The following is a 17,973-nucleotide window of genomic DNA, read 5'->3' as shown; positions in this document are numbered from 1 at the left end:
TTGTGAACTAACCACTCATCTGCCAGCTGAGTGATTTGCCACCTTGGGCGAGTATTTAGTCCTCTATGCCTGAGCTTCCTAATCTGTACAGCAGAGAGATGACAGTGGCACAGTGTAGTTTCAAGGATTAAATTAGTTAATGTGTGCCAAGTGCTGATAATAACGCTGAGCCAATTAAGCAGCACAGTGTGTTTACCGTGATGATGATGACGCACATGATGACGAGGACAGTAACAGCAGTGATTTCATTTTCCATTTTTTATTCCTTACATTTGACACAGTGCCTGACACATGTGCTAACTAAACTGAGTTTCAGTGTGTTCATAAACATACAAAGTGGTAGCTAAGGGAATTTTTGGAATGTGACATTGTATCTTCTTTCCTCCTTCCCATAGGAGAATCCAAGTGAAGAAGATGCTGCAATTGTAGACAAAATACTATCTTCTAGAATTGTAAAAAAGGAAGTAAGTAATCGCACATTACATTTTACCCTTTATATTCCATGGCCTTATTCCTAAAATCATAAGTATTGATTTTATTTTCTTAGGTATCACCTGGAGTAATGATTGATACAGAAGAATTTTTTGTAAAATACAAGAATTAGTAAGTATCTGAGTTAGAAAATGCAGATTTATATATAAATACACTTAAACATATTAAATTAAATTATTTCTTTTATTTTACCTGAATTTTAAAATGTTTTATTAGTTCAAAATCTTTTGTGGTAAAATTTAAGTGAATTTTTTTCAGGTAGTATTAATTATTAACATCAAAATGCAGGAATCTTTATAAAATGTTCTTTTACAAATGATAGACATTATTATATTTATATTGTTGAATTTTTCAGATTTTATTCACATTATTCCTACACTTAGGTGAAAAACTGTTTTTAAAAGAATTAACACTGATTTCCAAACAAGTTAACTTTCTGATCATTACAAAACTGCTATAGTGAGAAAATAAATGATAAATCACATCTTGTTACCTTTGTGATTTGGTTTATCATTCTGTTTCTCTGTGGCAAATTGTACATCTTTATACTACATCCTTGAGATACAGTGATCACTGTGGCTTTATAAATTGAATGGAGTCTGTTAACATTAAATGAAATGATGAGCTACCTGTTCATAAAGTTGAATATTCTGTATTAAGTGCTGTGATTAAAAATAAATTTTAAAAAACCAAAATGTGTTATTCTATGTCATTCTAATATATTGCTTTTATACAAATTTTAGCTCCTATCTTCACTGTGAGTGGGCCACCGAGCAGCAGCTTTTGAAAGATAAAAGGATCCAGCAGAAAATCAAACGATTCAAATTGAGACAAGCACAAAGAGCACATTTTTTTGCTGATGTAAGAAAAAAAAATAAATGAAACTATTATGTGTTGAACTTTGAACACATGCAGTATTTATCAAAAATTTAAGTATTATTCATTTTAATTCTTAGGCTTCCAAGTTTGATATTTGAATACAAATGCTATCTACTTCACTCCCCAAATTTAGCTTGGAAACTAGCTGAAACAGGCACAGTGATAATTCAGAGTGGTAGATAACTCTTGTATTTTTAAATTAGCATGTATTTCAGTACTTAGAGTTGAATATGAGTGGGTTAATATCTCAAGAATTGTATCAGCAAAGTTACCCAAGTAATGGAAATGGTAATATAGCAAATGAATGGAAACTTGAGATTTTTCAGAACATGAGATACATTACATATTTTCTGTGCCAGGTTTGTGCATGTATGAACAAATCATCATAGGCATAATTCATTTTAAAGGCCTCACCAATTACTTTGATGTCCTTTCCTGCTCTAAATTTTTCTCTTTTTTCTTTTAATAGGCTTGTTTTAGAGCAATTTTAGATTCATCTAAATTTTTTGATGTTTTAATTTGAAGAGCTTTTTGAGTTTTTATTTTGAAAAATCTAAGTTGCAAAAATAGTACAATGAATTCCCATTTGTGTGTGGGGGGTGCGTATTTCACTATTCTTGACACACAGTGTTAAGTTAGTTTCAGGTGTACAACCTAGTGATTATCCTAGTCTGTGTCTTATACTATGCTCAGCACACGTCTAACTGCCATCTGTCACCATACAGCACTATTACAATACCACTGACTATATTCCCTATGCTGTATGTTTTATTTTCCTACGTATATTTTGATAAGATTCCCTTAATGTTAATATTTTACCATGTAGGCTTTGTTCTCCCTCTGCCTCTGTCCTCCTCTCTCTCTCTCTCCCCGTCCCATGCACATACATTTCTTTTCTAAACCATTTGAATGTAAATTGCAAATACTTCAGTATTTAATTTTTTAAAAAATTCTGTCACATAATAATGGTATAATTAACACTGAGATAGTATTAGCTCATCTGTAGACCAACCTTATTCATATTTCACTAATTGTTCCACTTTTTATAGCAAAAAAAAGTGTTTTTGTGTTTATGGTGGTCCAGAATCCAATCCAGCATCATATGTTGAATTTAGTTGTCATGTCTCTGTTTGTCAGTCTTCTTTGTGTTTCATTACTTGGACATTTTTTTATAAAGAGTATAAGTGGTTTATTTTGTAGAATGTCCCTCAATTTGGGCTTGTCTAATGTTGCCTCAGGATTCAAGTCATGCATTTTTTTAAAAGACCATCACTCTATTGTACACCCAAAACTAATATATCACTGAATGATAACTACACTGGAATTAAAGTATTTTAAAAATAAATGACCACCACAGAAATGATGCTGTACCCTTCTCACTGAAGGAGGAGGAGAGTGTTATCTGTTTGCCCCATTACCTGTGGTGGTAACTTTACTCACTCGATTATGGTGGTTTCTGGCAGATTTTTTCACCATGAAGTTATGGTTACTTCCTTTGTAGTTATAAAATCTCCTTGAAAAAATTTGATGACCTACTCAGTTTATGGGTGTTCGGAGGCCAAAAATTTAAAGACTAAGTTTTTACTTGAGTCCGGTACAATGTAAATTGGAGCTATGCAGATTGTCTTAAAGTACCTGGTTACCATTCTGATGTTGGGCAGTTATCAAGAGATCCTGAGATGATACTGTCGTTCAGGAAGGATTTGAGACAGTGAAGAGAACTAAAGACAGAACCGTGAAGCTCTACAGTATTTAGAGGTTAAGCAGAGGAGGAGAGGCAGCAGAGATAGCCAAGAAGGCTGGCTATTGAAAGTGAGGCGTTCGGGAAGGAATAATAAGCAGCCAGGGAGACAAGAGAAGGAACAGAAGAGAGAAGAGGAGGAGTATAAAAACATATTCAGAAGAGAGAAGGAGGAGTATAAAAACATGGAGGTGTGTCATAACATGGAGTTTGAAAAGCATGTGTTTTTGTACTTTGAAAGCATGAAATCTGGGGCGTACCAGTGCCAATGATAGGAGATGAAGCTGGAGGACAAGGTAGGATCCTCAAAACCAATGTGGGCCTGATCCCCAAACAAGGGAGGATCAGTGAAGGATTTGAAGCAGCGGAATAGATAAGATTTATATTTGAGAAACATCACCCTAGGGTCATTATGAGAATGGACTAAAGGGAGGCAGGAAGGTAGTTGAAAATTAGGCGGTTGTTGAGATCCAAGTAAGAAATGATGAAGCAGTGAGAAAGAGGAAGGAGGAACCACTTTGAGTTGTAGTTGAAGACAGAATCTGTAAGAATTGATGACTTACTGGATGTGGAAGATTAAAAAAGAGAGAGAGAGAAAGACTCTGAGCTGACTTCTGCATTTCTGACTTGTGTAACTGGGAAGGTGTGGAAGGGGTGCCGTGTTACCGTTAACCTAGTAGGAAACTATAGGAAAGAAGCAAAGGTTGAAGAGTAAATGAGTGCAGTTTGAGGTAGCTCAGATAGAGTTGACATCCACTGGAGTAACTGGGTCCTGAGCCCAAGAGTCATCAGTTGATAGTGTTTGATAGAGGGACTCCTGGATGGCTCAGTCGGTTGAATATCTGCCTTCGGCCAGGTCGTGATCCTGGAACTCCAGGATTGACTCCCACATTGGGCTCCCTGCTCAGCAGGGAGTCTGCTTTTCCCCTTCCTTCTGCCCCTCACCCTGTTCGTGGTTTCTCTCCATCTCAAATAAATAAATACAATTAAAAAAAAAATAATGATGCAGCTGAGAGATGAGGTGGGGTGATTGGTCTTCAACGCATAGACCTGAAGAAAGTGGCACAAGAAAGGTGCAGAGGCTCTTCTAGGACAATTTTAAAGAATGTATCTTCGAGAGGAAGTCACTTGTCTGAGGTATCTTATTTCATAGTGTTATTCAGTTGGTTTTATTACACATAACGTGATGATTCATCATAGACAAAGTATCCTAGATATCTTTTGGAAATTAAAAGGGAAGTGAGTCACTTATTGAAAACCTAATCGAAATCAAACTTCTGCTTGTTCTAGAAAATAGCTAGTAAATTTGTTTATTTCACTTTTATCTTTCTACTTCTTTGTCAATTATCACTTAAGTTAACTTTTTAATTTTAGATGGAAGAGGAACCATTTAACCCAGACTACGTTGAAGTAGACAGAGTATTAGAAGTCTCTTTTTGTGAAGATAAAGATACTGGTGAGGTAAATATTTAGGGGAAAAATTTTTTTAATTAGGAAGAACCTCAAACTTTCCAAATATTAAAACTTACTCCTTTTTAAAAATCAATGACCTTAAAAACACTGAAAAATGTTTCATTGGTTTTTATTGTTGTAGGTTAAGTATATTTAAACTGTTTTTAAGTACTCTTTTTCAAAATAGTAAAACGAAAAAATAAATTTTTTTACAGCCTGTTATTTACTACTTAGTAAAGTGGTGCTCATTACCATACGAAGATAGTACATGGGAACTAAAAGAAGACGTAGATCTTGCAAAAATAGAAGAGTTTGAACAGTTACAAGCTTCAAGGCCTGACACAAGACATTTGGTAAGAATGTTGTCTTATGACAACTTCATAAAATCTTAGCACTTCTCGTATTCAGCAGGTTTAATGTAATCTTTGCATTTTTAATTGTGATTTTGCTGTACAATGAATACCTTACTTTAAAAATTGCCGCATAGTATCTTATGTATGTTAATTTGACTATTCCTCCATTAGCTTGTGTTCCAGTTTTTTGCTCTCATAAACAATCCTGCATTGAACATTGAACCCATGTGTGCAAGCCTCTGTAAGACAAATCAGAAGTGTAATCACTTAGTCAGAGCATATGTGCATTTATGATTTTGATGAGTATTTCCTTCAAATTTCCCTCGGCAAGTTCCAAATGCTTCTGTCTCATCTCTGAATTTAAGAGTTTCCCACTACTGTTTCTCTCAGGTCATGTATAAAAATATCAAAAATACCAGTTTCAGCTCAAGTTGGAGTTAATTAATTCTCTTATCTCTATAATAAGGAAAAATCCTTATTATACCCACCTTTTCCTTCTTTTCTAAAACCAGTTAATTCTCCATAACTAAATAGTTACAGTTCATCTCCTTCCATAGTACCTTTATTTTATTTTAATTTTTTTGACAAAGAGAGATCACAAGTAGGCAGAGAGGCATGCAGAGAGGGAGGGGGAAGCAGACTCCCCTGTGAGCAGAGAGCTTGATGCGGGGCACCATCCCAGGACCCTGAGATCATGACCTAAGCCGAAGGCAGAGGCTTAACCCACTGACCCATCCAGGCGCCCCCATAGTAGCTTTATTTTAAAAGAACCTTTTATATGGAATATTGTTGAAAGCCTACATAAATTCAGTATGTTGATTTTTATTTTTTTAATTATTGACTACATGCATATCTTTTCCCTGGTCAAAAAATAAAAAGTATGCGACAGCTGAGTAGCTCGGTCAGTTAAGCATCTGCCTTTGGCTCAGGTCATAATCCCAGGGTCCTTGGATCAAGTCCCATATCAGGCTCTTTGCTCAGTGGGGAGCCTACTTCTCCCTCTGCCCGCCTCTCCCCCTGTTTATGCCCTCTCTTCCCCACCTCTCTCTCTCTCTCTCTGACAAATAATAAATAAATAAATCCTTAAAAATATTTTTTAAAAAATAAAAAGTAGATTATTAACTTTTCTAGTACAGAAACTATAGAATTTTAGAAGGCTATGGCAAGTTGTGCTATTGTTGATAATTAATGTTTTATTTTCAATTTCTAAAATTATTTACTTTCAATCCTAAAACATAGGATTATTGTCATATGAATTCAGTTTTGGGGAGCCAACCAAAGAAATTTACCATGAGGAGACCTATTATGATTTTATTGAATATTTTGTCCTGTCCTTTTTCAAATGTAATTTGGTCATAGAAATTTCTTATTTCACTAAAGAGGGAATTTATACATGAAAAGGCAGGAGCACTTGACTTTTCCATTAGCATCAGAGTAAGGAAAAACTGCCATGAAAAATGTGGAGGTGCAACAGAAGAGAAGGAATGAATTAGAATTGTTCATGAAATAAGTCATATTTTGGTTTTGAGGAGGCTTTTTAAAAAAAGATTTTATTTATTTGACAGAGAGTGCACAAGCAGGGAAACCAGCAAAGGGAGAAGGAGAAGCAGGCTCTCCCCTGAGCGTGGAGCCCAATGCAGGACTTGATCCAAGATCCTAGAATCATGACCTGAGCCAAAGCCAGACATTTAACCAACTGAGCCACCCAGGCTCCCCCATAATAACTTTTTCTGATAGCCAGTATAAGTATTCATCAACAGGTGAATGGATAAACAAAGTTATTATGAACATTAGTGTACAAGTCTTTGTCTAGTCATGTGCTTTCATTTCTTTTTGGTAAATAGCTATGAGTTAAATGGCTGGATTATATGTTAGGTATATGTTTTATTTTTTAAGAAACTACCGAGCTTTTTCCAATTGGTCATACCATATTACGTTCCCAACAGCCTTGTGTAAGAGTGCTAATTGCTTCACATCCTTGTCAGCACTTGGAACAGTGTTGTTGTTTTTTTTAAAGATTTTATTTATTTGACAGAGAGAGAGAAATCACAAGTAGGCAGAGAGGCAGGCAGAGAGAGAGAGGGGAGAAAGCAGGTTCCCTGCGGAGCAGAGAGCCCAACGTGGGGCTCGATCCCAGAACCCTGGGATCATGACCTGAGCCTAAGATTAAAAACAGTGTTTTTAATCTTAGCAATTCTAGTATATATATAATGGTATGACATTGTGATATTGGTATGACATTGTGATTTTCATTTACATTACCTACTGATTAATGATGTTGAGAATCTTTTCATGTGCTTATTTGCCGTTAGTATATCTTCTTTAATAAGGTGCCAGTTCATATATTTTACCTATTTTTTATTGGCTTGTTTGCTTTCTTATTATTGAGCTCTAAGAATTATTTGTATGTTCTAGATGCAAGTCCTTTATCAGATATATGATTTGCAAATGTTTTCTCCAAGTCTGTGACATGTAGTTTCACTATATTAACAGTGTGAAAGAACAAAAGTTTCTAATTTTGATGAAGTCCGGTTTATCTGTCTTTTCCTTATGGATCATACTTTTGGTGCTATAGCTAAGAAATCTTTGCCAGAAGTTTTTTTAGTTTTAGGTAACGTTTAGGTCTATAATGAATTTTGAGTTAATTTTTGTATATAGTACATATATGAATCAAAGTTCATTTTTTGCTTATGGGTATCCAATTGTTCTAGTACCATATTGTGGATAAAACCACCTTCCATTCCTGGGGAAAATCTACTTGGTCATGATACCAAGGATATTGGTGTATAGTGGGTTTTTTGTTTTGTTGTTTTGTTTTGGTAATATCTTTTATTTTAGTGCCTGGGCTTCATGGAATGAGTTGGAACATGCTATCTTCTTCAATTTTCTGGAAGAATTTGTGGAGAACTAATGTGGTCTTTAGACATTTGTAATATTTCACCATAACACTGTATAATGTTATGCTTCTATAATTATTTTAAAAGCAATGTTTTTACTGTGTATGAGGTTTGTGCAAGATTAGAAAATCTGGAATACACCATTCTTTGTTTTCCCACAAAGGATCGTCCTCCTGCTAATATTTGGAAAAAAATTGATCAATCCAGGGACTATAAAAATGGCAATCAACTCAGGGAATATCAACTGGAAGGACTCAACTGGCTCTTGTTCAATTGGTACAATAGGTATGTAGTGTACCAACAGAAAAAAGGTTAATGTGTTGTTTTTTTAGTATGTGTCAAAATATGTTAAGTAAAATAGTTACTGGTGTTGCTATATTATTACTGTCATGGAGTCTTTATTATTGAAAGTGAGGTTATCTCAGGAAGATGTGTAAATTATAATTTAGGATTTTGACTTAAATTGCTTCATTTAAATGTATGCCAGTCAGAATAGAAGAAAGTTGATAAGATGATTAATAGTAAAATTTGAAATGCCTTTCTCACCATCATAAAACATTTGTTATCTTATGGGGTATTTTTAAACTTATCAGCTTATACTGCTGTCTGCCAGTAATTGAATCTAGTTAGTAAAGTGTGAGCAATTATATCAGTAAGAATTAAGTAGGTCTATTATTTAAGTCTTTAGAGAAGCAGATTATCAGCAGTTGATGAGGAATAGAAATCAAAATATAAGAACCTAGTAATGAATTTATGCTTTCTATTAATTGTTTATTTTCCAAGTTGTTCAGAATGCTGGGTGGAACATTAGCTCACTTTTTTACAATGAAAAGATAATTGCAAAAGAAGTGAAAAATGGACCCATGATTTGGAAAGTATAATGGCATATACAAGAGAGCAAGCAAAGGCATTGTGATGAGTAATAACAGGACAGTTTGATGACACTTTTTATTCAAAATCATTCTTCCTTGTTTTTACTTCTCGCATGATTCTTCTGCGTCGTTGCACTCAGTAATTGTGAGTCCTGAGACTCACTCATGTGGAGTTGGGGGACCTGTTAACTCCACACTGAGCTCTTTCCTCTAGAGCTCGTATTTTCTAAATGTTTATATTTTCTAAATGTTAATATTTTCTAAATGTTAACCATCATTTTCTAAATGTTTATATTTTCTAAATGTTAACCATCATTTTTCCTAAGAGATCCTTCCAGGCAAAATATGTTTTGCTTGAATCCCCTCGTTGCTGCCCTTCCTCATTGCCCACATTGCTTGTTTTAAACTTCCAGCACCTTCCTCAGGCCATCTGTCACAACCCTACTCTCTTCACCCCAACGTGACTGGTCCATAGAGAAGCCCAGGGCCTGTAGGTGAGCTTGTTCAAGTTCTTGCCTGCCCTCACAGCCAGGCCAACAAACGTATCTCCATTCGTAGCTTTTCTTAGCTGTCCAGAAGTTAAAAGGTGCCTCCACAGCCAAGACTCATCCACACCTCTGTTCTGACGTGCCACACAGCCAGGTTTCTCAGAGCCTCACTCCATCAGCTGTCCTCCTGCACTCTTACACCTTCAAGCCTTCCCAAGACTAGTGCTGTCTTTTCACTCTGCAAACAAATCTGGGTCTAACCTTTCATAAAAATGCAAGAAAGAAAAGGATAAGCCTTCTCTTGTTGGTTCTGTTTTTCCTTCTAGCGCCCTTGAGCCGTCAGTAGTTTCGTGGAAGAAAGCCAACAGGAGCTTCCTCATCGCCAGCTCGCTTTAAACCTTTTGCTTCGATGTGATAATTTGTCTTTGAAACGTGTAACTTCCCAATCCAAGGGGTAGTTTTCACCCCTAGTTTGCTTTGTCCCTGCTGCTTTGGGTTGTGGTAGCTCCTGCAAACCTTCCCCTGTTCTCACCCCCAGCAGCTTCCACCGCGGGACTTTCTCCAGACCCTGTGACCTGGAGATCTGCTGGTTTCCCTTCCTCTGCTTGCCCTTTCAGTGTTGCATTTTCCTCCTAACAGTGCTCTTTTGCTCTTTCCTTGTAGTACAGTTTTGTTCATCCTAAGCCATACTCTACACAGCCTGTGCCTTCATTTATCAATAACATCCTAATGGTCTGTATCTTTATCTCTAACTTGAGATATCTCTAACTTGAACTCCAAGCCCATATTTCTGTTTGCCTCTTGCTACTTTACAGTCTATCTCACTGTTCTTTTATCAACACAAAATTCAAAATTAACCTTATCGTTTCCCCTTTCCTCTGTACCAAACTTGTTCTTCCAACATATTTTGTATTTCAAATACAAAAGGGGCCCCTGACTGACTCGGTCAGTAGAGCATGCAGCTCTTAATCTTAGGGTCATGAGTTCAAGCGCCACATTGGCATGGAGCCTACCAAAAAATAATAATAATAATAATAATAATAAGTAAATAACATGATTCATTTAGTCAACAAGACTGAAATCTGGCTGTCATCCAATACCCCATATATCTGGTTGGTCACTAAGTCCAAATCATTCTCAGTCATAGTTAACTTTGGAATCCATTCTCTCCTCCTGGTCCCCTCTCTCTTAGTCCAAGTGCCCACCATTGTTCCCTGTGTTACTGCAGTTAACTTTCCCACTCAGTGTTCAGCTTCTACTCACTTCACCTTCTAATATCCACAGTAGAGCCAGAGTGAACCTCAGAGTACAAAGGCGATTGCATCGGGTTTCTTTAAAAATTTAAGTGACTCCCATTGCATAACAGAATGATGTCCAGCGTTCTTTATTGTGACCTCTTCGTATCATAGTGATTCCCCCTCCTTTTACCCTCGTCTCAAAACCACGTTTGTGGTCTCCCAGTTGATCGTGTTCTTTGCTGTGCTCTCTGGCAAAATCCTACCTATGACTGACCTCTTCCCTGAAAGAGATCGCCTTTCCTACCATCTCTTTTTGCCAGAGTTGGACACTTAACTCCTCTGAGCTTCTTTAATAAACTTAACCCTGAGGGTCCTCAACTGGGCCTATATTATAATCATTTGTGGAACTTTAAAAAAAAAATTATAGCTGCTTTGTTCTACTCCATAATGTGTAGGGGAGAGCCCTGGTTATCTGTGTTTCCTTCAGGCTTTTAGGCTCTTCTAATGCACAGCCAGAGTTGAAAACCAGTGCTTTGTTTGTGCTTCCATGATAGGACACTGTATGATTTTTATTCACTATGTGCATGTCTGCTTCTCTAATAGATACAAGCCCCTGGAAGGCAGAGAACATGTTCTGTTTCTTTTGTATCCCATCTTCTCATACTGTCCCTGAGATAGAGAAGGTATTTAATCAATGCTTCCTGAATAAATAATATATTTAGTTTGTCTTACTCCTGCCATTCTTTAACAAAATCATACCTCTAACAGGTGTTATCTTTGTTTTGGAGCTGCAGAAATCTATAGTTTTCCCTTTGTGGGATTATAATGAGATTACAGTTTCATATATTTACAAAAGGATTTGCCTCGTCTACACTTCAGCAATTTTTATGTTTTTATAAATGCAAGTATTTAACTTGATCTTTGATTATTTTTATATATTTATCATTAAAAGTGTTATAGTGTACAGAAAAACCCACTGTATACATGGATAATATATTTGTTTATTTCAGACGAAACTGCATTTTAGCAGATGAAATGGGTCTTGGCAAAACCATTCAATCAATTACATTCCTCTACGAAATCCTTCTGACTGGTATAAGAGGACCTTTCCTGATTATTGCTCCGCTTTCTACTATTGCAAACTGGGAGAGAGAATTTCGTACGTGGACTGATATTAATGTTGTGGTTTATCATGGGAGCCTGATTAGCAGACAGATGATACAGCAATATGAGATGTACTTCAGGGACTCACAGGTGTGTTACTGGTGATTTTGTTTGTTGTTTGAAAGGCCAAGTTTGAAATTCAAAACCAATTATTACGCATTTATTATTTTCAAATTTGGAATGGATTTTATTTGCCTATGTATATCTTAGTTCAGTCTCTTTATTCATCATCTTTATTTTACAATAAACTTGAGTAGCTCAAGAGAACAGGGACAAGGAATTAGGATCACGTTCTGGTTCACTATCTAGTATGCTGATTTATACAAATGTACTAATTTGATTGTATCCCTAATTTTTCAACTAGAATAATTGTTTTACTAACTGCTTTTAAAAAACACACACATTAAATGTATTTTTTAGAATACTACCTGTCTCTTTAATCAGACTCCAATTTTCTCCCTCCATTTTTAAAATTCAAATCTTCAGTGAACACCATGGGTTTAAATGCCTCTTGAGATGAAACCGTAGGTTCTCTTTCATGTTCAAAGGATTTTGATTTTAGACACATCTTGAAGTTTGGTTTGTTTGTTTTGTATGCAGATACAAGCATACCTCTCTGTTGTTTTCCCCTTTGGATTGATTACTCCAGTGCTCTGGTGATAGGGTGGTTTTCTTCTCCTCTGTATCCGGAAGGCACATTTTCCATTTTACTTTGGCCTCTTCAGTAGGAAGCTTAATAGAAGATTTCTTATTTTTCAGCTAAATACACACATCATAAAATTAAGGGATATCATTATAATAAAAAATTTTCTAGCAGAAAGTTAAAATCTAGAAAGCATTAAGTGCCAGTTGCAGTTTTGAGCAGTTAAATAGGACTCTTAAATTAAGAATTTTATTAAGAAATAATGAACAAGATTAATAAAAACACAGTTCACACAAAGTTATACTCTTTAATTGGAATAGGTTTATTGCCTAACATTTGGCTTCAGTGGCACCTTAATACTTTATTTTTCTTTCACTAATTCTTTTGTTTTATAAGGGTCATTATAACATCTGATGTGATAGCATCATGTGATATGATGCAGGTTGAAGTAAGTTAATGTGCCTAGCCTTGTACTGCTTTTCTTCCCAGTTGTAATTGATTTTCTACCTATTCAGAATGGAAAATGGATGAATTAATTGATTTATGGTTGAAACAACTACATTCCTATGAAATTAAGCATCTATATAACCCTTTAGTTATTCCTCAGTTTTATTTTAACTATCACCTTTGTATCTTTCAAGCCTCTGACATCTCAGATTATAGTTTGATATCCTTCCATAGTGTTATTCTTCTCAGTCATACATCTGTAGAATTTAAGAGCTGTGTGGTGATCATAAAAATGATTATGATCGACTTAGTTCAATCTCATTTTTTACAGAAGGTATGATTAAAATATTGGGATTTTGAGTGTTTAAAAGGGTTATAGTTTTAATATATGTCTCATATGATTTTGGTATAAACACAATAGTCAAAAAGCTAAAAGATTCTTAATGTATTAAAAACTGAATAGTATATATTAAATATTATATTTTGTGGTAAATGTTATATACTCTAGAAGAATACTATCTGACAGGTTTAAAATTTAAAAAGGTAAAAAATGTCTCCTCTAAATAGATCTGTGCTTTGGATACATATTTAACTTGGAGTTAACTCTTTTATGTAATTTTAATATAAATTAATTAATTGAATATTTAACTTCTGCTTTTTCAAGTTATTAAATAGCCTGATATCATAGCAGTAGTAAAATTACACTAAGATTTTTCTGAATTGTCCTGAAAAAAGTAAAGATAATAACACTAATAATCACATTTATTGAGTATTTACCATGTGCCAGGCAGTATGCCATATATTTTAGATATGTATTTCCTTTAATCTTTGTAATGCATACCTTGTAAATAGGTAATAACATTAGCCCCATTTACAAATGAGGAAACTGAGGTAAAAAGTTACGTGGTTTCCTCCAAAATCCTGGCGAAACTGGGATCACTTAGAATCAAAAACCTTTGTTCTTAAACACTGTGATATCACTTTAACTGAATGCATCCTGTCCCCAGTTGTTAGAACTGTATAAATGGCCTAGACATATACTTTATGCCTTTTTTAATAGTATTCTGCTGGTTCTATTATTCAATGTAATGGCCATTGTATATAATCAATATGAATTAATCTAATTAAGTTAGTAGGAATTAAACTCTAAATCAGAATACATGATCTTTCTTAACCCTTCATTTCTCGTAGTCCATGATAATTTACAGTTTTCAGTCCCATTTAAATATTCTCTTGGCTTGGATTCTAGGACTTCATACTGTCCTATATCACCACTTATTCCTTCTGAAGCTCCCTTTACTGGTTCCTTCTTATCTTCCCTATCTAAACTTGGGGGTGACCCCAGGGCTCAATCTTCAGACTCTCTTATATCCATACTCATTCCATCAGAGGTTTCATTCAGTCACATAATTTGAGTACCAGCTATACTGCTAGAAACTTCCCAAGTCTTACCACCAACTCTGACTTCTTTCCTGAATTCCAAAGTCCTCTCCAATTGCCTATTCAGCTGTTCCACTTGGATGTCCACTAACTGACTCAAACACAACATGTCCAGAATCCTGAATTTTCTCATTGTAAGTATGTAGCAACGCCACCTTAATTGTTCAAGATGAAAAAATTTTACAGTTAAGCTTGAATCCTCTTTTTATCTTACTCTACACCTATCCGTTAGCAAATCCTATTGTCTCTGCCTTTAAAATGCATTCAGAACTGAATACTTCTCATGGCTTCCAATGATGATCTCTTGCTTGGATTACTATGACAGTCCCTTAACTGGCCTCTATGATCTGTCCTTGGCCTCTTCACGACAATTTTTACTACAGCAATGCAAGGGACTATTAAAATACATGTCAAATCATAGCACTTCTTGTCTCACAACACCCCAGTAGCTTCTTGCACAGAGAAGGAGCCAATCCTTGGCACACTTTGAAGTCCCAGTACAGCTTCATCCCTCCACACTCCATGGGTTTCAACCTCTCTAGCATTCTTATCATGCGAAGATTGCCACAGATACTTCCACTTTGGGGCCTTCACACTTGATACTTCTTCCAAGAATCTTCTCTGCCTTAGATCTCTAGGTATCACCTGGATCTTCAGGATCTCTCTCATCTTCAGGACTTTGTTCCAAAGTCACCTCTCAGTCATGGCTTCCCAGCCAATCCATAAAATTTCAGTGATCACCTTTGACCCCATACTTATTCTTCATCCCTGTTTTATTTTATTCCGCAGCTCTACCACTTTCTGACTTTTTTTTTTTAGTTTGCTTTTTTTTCTTATCGACTATGTCCTACATTTGAATCATTGGACTAGAAGTTCTCCTTGGATAATTATTTTTGTCTGTTTTGTTTACTATTATCTCCAGCATCTAGAACAGGTTCTGGCACATAGACACTCAATAAATATTTGCTAAATAAACTACTCAGGTGGCTAATTTTGATAGTAACTATTGATTTGCTATTGTATGTGTAAACTCACGGATATAAGTAATAAACATTAAAACTGAAATTTCATTGTCCAAATTTTGTAATGGTCATTTCTTTCTTGATCTGAAATTGTTACTATAACACCTAATATTTATAACACTTTATCAGAGAATACTTATTTGAATATAATTATAAATTAAATAATTGTGTTGGCACAATTTTTTACATTCTTGAAAACACTACAATTTCATACAGTTTTAACATTAAAATCCTTCATTTAAAGGGCATGTGTGCATATATAAAAATTCAAGTGGAAAATGTTTTATAGCAGATGTCATTAGATATATTTTTATGCTATTTGACAGGAATTAAAAATTGTGATGAAGACATTCTAGCAAATTATTGTATTTGATAATAAATTTCTAGGGGCGTATCATTCGAGGAGCTTACAGATTCCAAGCCATCATCACCACTTTTGAAATGATTCTTGGTGGCTGTGGAGAACTTAATGCAATTGAATGGCGATGTGTGATTATTGATGAAGCACATAGGTTAAAAAATAAAAATTGTAAACTTCTAGAAGGTCTGAAACTCATGAATCTGGTAAGTAACTTACCATTATTATTACTTAGTGCAGTTTCTTAGCTACATAGTGAAAGGTCAGATAGAGACAGAGAGCTAATATTAAACTCACTCCTTTTTAGAGTATATATCTATCTGAATTTTATCTTTGAGTTTTGTTGCATTTTCTTTTGTTTTAATTACTAAGGAAAAAAATTCCATATGCTCTGCATATGTTGGTTATAATTAATAAATGAGATTTTTGAAAGTCTTCTTACTAGTGTGTTTGCTTATTCCAAATAAGCATTTGGAATAGTTTTTAATAGTTCCATTTAATTACAATGACAGAATTAGTAATGAACACTTGAACAAATAACTCCAGTATGCAGAACTACATTCCATAGAACATGGAAGCACCCTTTTTTACTTCCTTTCTATTGATGCCCATCCCCAGTTCCACTGCCCACTCCAGGATTTACAGACTGATGTGTATCTTTCTAAACTAAACTTTTGCCAGTATATACATACATATGCATATACACACATACATATAGAAATTTAGAGATTTTATTAATTTATTTTTTAATATTTAGAGATATTGTTAAATATTTAGAGATATTTAGAATAAATATTTAGAGATATTATTAAATTTTAAATGATAATTTATACTATCATCAAAAATATTTATTTCTATTACTATTATATGTAAGGTATAATACAAGTGTAGTGTAAAAGCATATTCCAATCAGCTCTTCATAGTGTTACATTATAGCCTTAATGATTTGAGAATTGTCCTTGTGTGAAAAGTCAAGTGATGATTAACCAAATTATAAAGAATGAGAACCATTTTGTATACAAATTGCCATATCAAGAATTGTTGAGTACAAAAGAAACAAATACCTTCTTTGTTCTTTTTCAGGCCTGTTTCTTTGAGAAAATCTAAAATATGCTTAATTATTTAGAACCTTTCTCTTAAAAGCATTCTTGAATAGGTAAAAATAGCATGCTAAGTCAAGTATTACAAGAATGATACAGAGTTTTTAAAAGGTGATTAAGAAAGTAAATTAATGAAGATTCTTAAGTAGAGATGTATTTTGAATTGACTCTTAAAAATTGAGTTAGAAAAATACTTGCTTTTGAAACACTGAATATTTAATAACCTATATCAGTTTTCATATAACTTTAGTCCTGTGGTGTTTGACATGAATTATTCTTGATTTATGTAGGAACACAAGGTGCTTCTGACTGGCACACCTCTCCAAAATACAGTAGAAGAACTGTTCAGTCTTCTTCACTTTCTGGAACCTTTAAGGTTTCCTTCTGAATCAACATTTATGCAAGAATTTGGGGATCTGAAAACAGAGGAGCAGGTATCCTCATTGGTCTTTGTAAATAAGACCATCAACCCTCTTATCACTGTGATTGTGTATGTGAGTTTGTAACTGCATGTGCATATGTGTTTACATCTTTTCATCCTTTTCTTATGCAGGTGCAGAAACTTCAGGCTATTCTAAAGCCAATGATGTTGAGAAGATTGAAAGAAGATGTGGAAAAGAAGCTGGCACCAAAGGAAGAAACCATCATTGAAGTGGAACTTACTAACATTCAGAAGAAATACTACCGGGCTATTTTGGAGAAGAACTTCTCATTTTTATCCAAAGGAGCAGGGCAGACTAATGTCCCTAACTTGGTCAATACCATGATGGAGCTCAGGAAGTGCTGTAATCATCCGTATCTTATTAAAGGTAGCTAAAAAGGATTATTTCCTTGACCAAATACTCATGAATTAAAAAAAAATTTAAAAACCCACTACGGGAGGCACCTGGGTGGCTCAGTGGGTTAAAGCCTCTACCTTCAGTTCAGGTCATGATCCCAGCGTCCTGGGATTGAGCCCCACGTCGGGCTCTCTGCTCAGCGGGGAGCCTGCTTCCTCCTCTCTCTGCCTGCCTCTCTGCCTACTTGTGATCTCTGTCTGTCAGGTAAATAAATAAAATCTTTAAAAATTAAAAAAAAAAAAAAACTTACTATGCTGCAATGGCTGTTACAAGGAAAGGCAGCAATGCTCTAGCTCCCCACTCTGGTGCTCTGAGGGGGTAAAGGTGTTTCAGAATGAGGGCTCCCCATGATCAGTTGCATGCCAGCCTACTGGAACTGGACTCACATTCAGTCTAACCTGGACTGGATTTCCTTCTCCAGTTGAATCCTCCTCCTGGGCGAAGACAGCAGAGTCTACCTTTGGGCCTCTGGATTCCTCCTCCCCCCACACCCCCTGGTCTCTTTCCAGCCAGTCCAGGTCTCCAGTTAGTGTCTCAGCTTTTGGACT

General features: G+C 35.3%; 1 protein-coding gene across 18 annotated transcripts in view; it reads left to right on the top strand.

Annotated features, from left to right (window-relative positions):
• Positions 1 to 17,973, top strand: part of CHD9 (chromodomain helicase DNA binding protein 9) — a 221,324-nt gene that overhangs the window by 140,130 nt on the left and 63,221 nt on the right. For all 18 annotated transcript variants that reach the window (XM_082712153.1, XM_082712156.1, XM_082712144.1 and 15 more), the window contains 10 exons: positions 396 to 464; positions 548 to 603; positions 1,236 to 1,353; positions 4,487 to 4,573; positions 4,780 to 4,917; positions 7,978 to 8,099; positions 11,423 to 11,666; positions 15,516 to 15,692; positions 16,877 to 17,020; positions 17,140 to 17,395. In XM_082712153.1, coding sequence (XP_082568279.1) covers positions 396 to 464; positions 548 to 603; positions 1,236 to 1,353; positions 4,487 to 4,573; positions 4,780 to 4,917; positions 7,978 to 8,099; positions 11,423 to 11,666; positions 15,516 to 15,692; positions 16,877 to 17,020; positions 17,140 to 17,395 — 1,411 coding nt within the window. The remainder of the gene's footprint in view (positions 1 to 395; positions 465 to 547; positions 604 to 1,235; positions 1,354 to 4,486; positions 4,574 to 4,779; positions 4,918 to 7,977; positions 8,100 to 11,422; positions 11,667 to 15,515; positions 15,693 to 16,876; positions 17,021 to 17,139; positions 17,396 to 17,973) is intronic.

The sequence above is a fragment of the Mustela nivalis genome (assembly GCF_964662115.1).
Source record: "Mustela nivalis genome assembly, chromosome: 18".
In the NCBI taxonomy this organism is placed as follows: domain Eukaryota; kingdom Metazoa; phylum Chordata; class Mammalia; order Carnivora; family Mustelidae; genus Mustela; species Mustela nivalis.
Note: the sequence above shows the minus strand (reverse complement) of the source record. Positions and strands in the feature narration are given on the sequence as shown.